We start from the raw sequence: 6,000 nt of genomic DNA on the forward strand, positions 1-6,000 counted from the left end.
GTCCCCTGATCTGTATCCTTGTGGGACCAGGCTCCATCTGCTCCTCTCTTCTCTGTATCTCCTCTTCCACCCAGGGCCTGGCCCGAAGTAAGGGCTCCTTCAAGTGTGAATAAATTAAAGATAAACCACACTAACATGTAGAGCCACAGGGAGATTCCAGAATGTGCCAGTGGCTCTCGTTTCAGGGTGTCAGGAGGGGTTGACAAGTGTTGTCTCGCATGATCCTTGAGCCTGGTATTTGGATAGAATAACAGGTCTGTTGGTCAGGTGTGGCCCTGCCCTTCACACAGCCCAGAGTTTGGCAGAGGAGAGATTAACAAAGATGCAGAGACCACAGCAGCAAGTGTTGGGAGACACACATGAAAAGCGAGCCAACTGGGGCCAGTGAGGGAGATAGCAGTGGAGGGTCAGGGACAGTCGGGAAGGCACAAGGCCTGCAGTCTCTGTGGGAGCCATGTGGCAACTGCGGGTGGCTTGCCCCTGCGAGGCTGTCAGGCTTTAGGTCTCTCAGAGGCCCGTGACCAAAGAAGCAGCTTAAAGTGCAATTTCGTAGAGGAGTAACCAGGCTCTTGCCCTGCCCCCAGAAGAATGCCTGCCCTTTCACCCAAGTTGGAGACCCCCGTGGGCCTGGAAGCACGTTGCAGTGTGGGGCTCAATGTGAGGGCGGCTCTCTGACCCAGCGGTCAGTGTCACTGCCCTGTCACCAAGACTGCTTCCACTTTATCTTGCAGGGGATGAGCTGACCAAGATAGAGGACGAGGACGAGCAGGGCTGGTGCAAGGGACGCTTGGACAATGGACAGGTTGGCCTGTATCCAGCAAATTACGTCGAGGCCATCCAGTGACAGGCCAGTGGGCAGGCTGGCGGAGGGATGGAGGCAGCTGTCCCAGGAGCTCCGTTAGCCATTGGCCCGGGCAGTGGCCCCTCTGGCCCCTCCAGCCAGCCACGTGGGTGTCCATGCCTTTTCCTGCAAAAGATGGTTCTGTTGCTCTTGGCTTCATGCTCTTGGCTCCCATGAAGGCAGAGCTGGTCACTTCACCTGGGACTCAGCACCTTTCCAAGTGCAGCTGGAGGGATCTGAGCACAGGAAGAGGCAGTACAACAGAGAAATACCTGGGCCCTCCTTCTGCCGCCCCACTGTCTGTGTGTTGGCTTATCATGGGTCTGTATGTTCTTGACCTTGTCTCTCCTCCCTCCAAGTCAGTGGTAGGTACACTGATTCTTGCTCCACTGATTACTTTCTCTGATGAGTCCCATCACCTGCCACTAAATGAACAAACTTCCATGCCATTTTCCGAGTGAAGATTTTGAGGTTTTTAATTTAAGGGTATGTACAGTTATACTTTTTTATATACCTGTTCTTCCATTCATTTATACTTAAATTATGGCACAGTGATGTACACCAGTCTAGAGGAAATGTGTCTCTATTTCCACGTTGTGCTGTGAAAGCCATGCCCCTGCATGGGATGAGCCGCAGGTGATGTAGCTCATGTTGACAGATGATGTTTGAGGCAAGAGATTGTAGTAGGAAGATGGGAACGCGTTAACGGTTGTGAATGCTCTTTATGCATTCAGGGCATCTGAGTGGGGGTTTCAGAAATAACCTTATGTAGTACTCTATTTCCACGTTGTGCTGTGAAAGCCATGCCCCTGCATGGGATGAGCCGCAGGTGATGTAACTCATGTTGACAGATGATGTTTGAGGCAAGAGATTGTAGTAGGAAGATGGGAACGCGTTAACGGTTGTGAATGCTCTTTATGCGTTCAGGGCATCTGAGTGGGGGTTTCAGAAATAACCTTATGTAGTAATCCCCAAAGTCACCATATTTAAAAATTATTTTCACTCTATTCTTGCTTAAAACTTTATTATTTTGCTAATTAACAGTTTTAACAGTGATTTGGGAGGTTAAAAAGTAGGACTTACTTTTCAAGCAAATGCATCTATAGATTAAGATGCTTTATATATTAGACTGTCATGTCTTGGTGTATATCTGTATATATTATTTGATATTCAGAGAATCTAAAGAGCTTGTCTACTGTTTTAATGAGATTTAACAGTTTCAACAGTGGGTTTCGTTTGTAAACTGCTTGAAGTCCGTGGCACGCGGGCATGGGCCTGGCTGGTTGGCTGGGCCCCCTCCAGGCTTGGACGTGGGCCCCAGGACTCTCCTAGGTTGAGGCTTCTGCAGGGCAGGCTTGTCCTCGCTGGCCAGCAGGGATCCACCTTCTGACTAGACTCAGTCCATGGTTCTGTAGCTGAATACTGTAAAAACGCCGTGTCTTTGCAGCAGTCGCAGATTTCACAGTCATCCATGTTCCTAATGAGCAAACGAAAGCTGGGTGTCACCCACAGCACAGGCCTCCCTAAGTGTCCTGGTCGCCAGAGAGTGGGGTACCGTGGCCAGAGCTGTGCTGTAGTCACACAGGGTGGGTGGGGTGTGGAGAGAACCTTTGTTTTGTGTAACTGTGACAGTGGTGCCACCATTGTCACCATCATAAGCTATGCATTACCCTCCTCAGCATGTCCAGTGAGCCTGACGTCTTGCTTGGAAAGTGCGTGTGTGTCTGTATCTGTCATGAAAACTTACCAGCAGAAATCCTCATTCCTGTGCTACAGATTTACCAAAAATTGTTGTCTTTTAAGTTTAGGAGTTCCTTTAATTGTATAGTATTTTAGGAAAGAAATCAGTAAACAATAAACGGTTGATCTCGTGCATGTGAAAGTCCCTTTGCTGCGCATCCACCCTCATGCCCACGTCAGCTGGTGGATGTGTCTTCCTTGGGGTTTACCAGCTTGGAGCTATACGAGATCCAGGGCACAAGACCCCTGCCAGACCAGAGGTTGGGGGGATTTGAGACACCTAGGTCCCTTGGGGTTCCCCTCTCCCTGCCTGTGTGTGACCTGGGCTTCCCCATGGTGTGGGCAGTGGCTGGCGCTTCCTTCTCCCACCTGGACTGAAACAGCAGGACAAGACCAGCAACCTCCCGTCATCCGTAGTTCTCTGAACACATTTTCCTGAGCACCTACCGTGCATTGGGCCTTGTGCCCTACTTTTTACTTATATTATCTGCAAATAACTCTAAACATCCTCAAGCATAGAGATGAGCCTCCCCATTTCCATATTACAGAGCAGCAAACAGGTGCTCCAAGAGCCCAATTTCCCCCAGGAGTCCCAGCTAGTGGAGGTGCTGAGGAATCCTAGCCTCACCGGGGCGACTGCGGAGGAGGCAGTGGCAGCCCTGGCTGGTTGAAGAGAGAAAAGAAATGAACCCTGGTAAGGCTGCCCAGAAGAGCACCCTGTCGGGGCGTGGGGACCGCACCAGGAGGCAGGAGGCACGCAGCTGCCCCTGCACCGTTGCCTAGCCCCAGCTCAGCGAGACAGAGGAGACATCTTTGCCATCCTGCTGTCTTGTCTCATGGGTGACAGGTTCCCTGCTCTCCCAGCTTGAGGAGGAGTTGGAATCCACTGCAGTCTACCTGCTGCCCTGGGCGGACACCAGCTTCTGCCTCCCCCAGCCCCAGGCCTGGGCCCTGGTGAGCTCATCTCCTATCCATGGGTCAGGCTGGAGTCATCCCATTTTGTAGAAGAGGAAACAGAAGATCTGGAAACTCAGGTTCAGCCACTTGTCCAAGGCCTCATGAGCAGAACCGAGATTCAAACCCAGGTCTCAGGGTGTTGAGGGCAAGCCCTTTCTTGCTGCCCTCCAGGGGATAAAGAGCAGCAGAAAGGCAGCAGGAATACTTGAAAGGTCAGATGAAACTACCCCCACTCTGCGAGGCCCTTTCTCACAGCCCTCTGTGAAGAATCTCACAGGGCCCCTCACTGCCCACCTGCCCTCTCCTGCCCCCAGTGAGCTTGGGAACCTCACCTTGCCCCTCTGAGCCTCAGTTTCCCTAGGTAGGAGTGATACCTGCTTTCTTGGATGGAGGGTTAGAGTAAGGTGGGGGGAAGCCACAGGCCCTCAGGGGGCAATTACTGTTACAAGTGACACTATAGGCTGGGGGCTGGGACCCTCTTCCGTCCTTGGCTGCCCCTCCTGCACCTGCCATGCTGGGCCACCAAGTTGTCTTGTCCCCTCCCTTCTCCACCTCCCACAGCTGCTGCCCCATCAGGGCTGGCACCAACTGTCAGCACTGCCCTTCAGGGCCCCTGAGCTGACTGTTAGTGAGTCCAAGGCCCTTTCCTGAGCAGGAGCTCCACCGGGGTCGGGGGGTGGGTATTTTATTATCCCTCTCCAAGTCCCCCTCACCCCTGGTAAGGCCGGCAGGTGAGCAAGGGCAGGGATCTGACTGCTGCAGCTTGAGCTAAAACCCTGGGTCTTGGGAAATTCCTCAGACAGAGGACAAGCTGCCTCTGCCTTCTGGGGCTGGGCTGTGCTAAGGCCTCAGGCACTGGGACAGATTAAGAAGGGCCCTGTGGACCACCTGACTAACCCCTTCCTAGTTCATGGGGATACTGAGGCCAAGTGAGGCGAAGGTGTGGCCTGCCCACAGGCACAGAGCAAGTGGTTGAGGAGCTGAGCAAGGCCTGGCCCCGGAGTAGCTCCTCCTGGCAGGAAATTGGCTGGCTCTGTCCTTATTTGTCCACTGGGCAGTTATTCATTCACCAAACATTTATTGAGCACCTACTGTGTCTAAGACTCAGTGGTGCCAGGACAAACATGAAGAGTCCACGTTTGCCCTTGGGAAACTCCTGTAGGCCCAGAGAAGGACACAAGTCATTCTGACACTAAGACAGGAGAGCTAGAGAGGAGGGGCAAGATGGTCTGCTGATAGGACAAAACAAAGGCCTCCCAGTTAGGCCCTAAGGCCCAGAAGGGCAGAGGACTATGTGGTCCTTGAGCTATTTCCCCCACTTCCAGTGGGAAGTGCCCCCTAGTCCCTGCCTGGGCAGGATGTCAGCTGTATCACAGAAGGACTGGGGAGGACCTCAACCCCTGCGGGACCTGAAGCCCAAACAAGTGCCTGAGCCTTATTTGCTGCACAGTGAGGATGATCAAGTGGGGATGACTTCGGGGGTGTCCAGGAGCCAAGACACCCAGGTGGGTACCCTGGCCTATAGGTAGGTGCTCCATAATCTTTCCTCCCCCGCCCCCTTTCCACAATTTAAGTTCTCTCCAGGATGGTGGCTGCTACCATTTGCTGCTACCCCCTTGCCCCCCGTCCTAAGCCTCCTCCCCAGCCCGTTCCCCAGACACCTGCAGGAGACAAGTGTCCCTCTCTGGGCCTCGGCGACCCACCTTTGTGGTCCCTGCAATGAGAGGGAGCAGAAGGGCCCTGGAGCACCCCAGTAGAAGGAACCAGGGTCAGGATAAAGGTAGCTCCCCATGCCTGGGAGGGTGGACTCGGGACACACTGAATCTGGCCTGGCTTGCTCATCACCTGCCAGGCATGGGCCACTGCCAGGCACAGGGTCCGTGGAATCACTGACCCGGTGGTATGGTCTGAATGTTTGTCTTTTTTTTTTTTTTTTAAAAGATGACCGGTAAGGGGATCTTAACCCTCGACTTGGTGTTGTCAGCACCACGCTCACCCAGTGAGCAAACCGGCCATCACTATATGGGATCCGAACCCACGGCCTTGGTGTTATCAGCACCGCACTCTACCGAGTGAGCCACAGGCCGGCCCTGGTCTGAATGTTTGAATCCCCCCAAAATTCTTATGTTGAAATCCTATCCCCCACGGTGATGGTATTAGTAGGTGGGACCTTTGGGAGGTGATTAGGACATGAGGTCAGAGCCCTCATGAATGGAATTAGTCCTTATAAAAGAGGCCCGAGGGATCTTGTTGGCCCCTTCCACCATACAAGGATCCAGCCAGAAGTTTCCATCTGTGAGAAAATTGCTCTCATCATACATTGAATCTGCCAGCACCTTGATCTTGGACTTCCCAGCCTCCAGAACTGTGAAATAAATGTCTGTTGTTTATACACCACCCAGTCTATGGTATTTTATTATAGCAGCCTAAACATGCTAAGACTCCTGGGCACTATCAGTGGA

The 6,000-nt window shown here is 52.9% G+C and overlaps 1 protein-coding gene across 2 annotated transcripts in view; it reads left to right on the forward strand.

The window, feature by feature from the left end:
* The window catches only part of PACSIN2 (protein kinase C and casein kinase substrate in neurons 2), a 149,417-nt gene extending 147,805 nt beyond the window's left edge, over positions 1-1,612 (forward strand). For both annotated transcript variants that reach the window (XM_008579999.1, XM_008580000.1), the window contains one exon: positions 732-1,612. In XM_008579999.1, the coding sequence (XP_008578221.1) occupies positions 732-844 (113 nt within the window). In that variant the 3' untranslated portion in view covers positions 845-1,612. The remainder of the gene's footprint in view (positions 1-731) is intronic.
* The last annotated feature ends 4,388 nt before the right edge of the window (positions 1,613-6,000 follow it).

The sequence above is a fragment of the Galeopterus variegatus genome, unplaced genomic scaffold (assembly GCF_000696425.1).
Source record: "Galeopterus variegatus unplaced genomic scaffold, G_variegatus-3.0.2 Scaffold2000, whole genome shotgun sequence".
Lineage (NCBI taxonomy): Eukaryota > Metazoa > Chordata > Mammalia > Dermoptera > Cynocephalidae > Galeopterus > Galeopterus variegatus.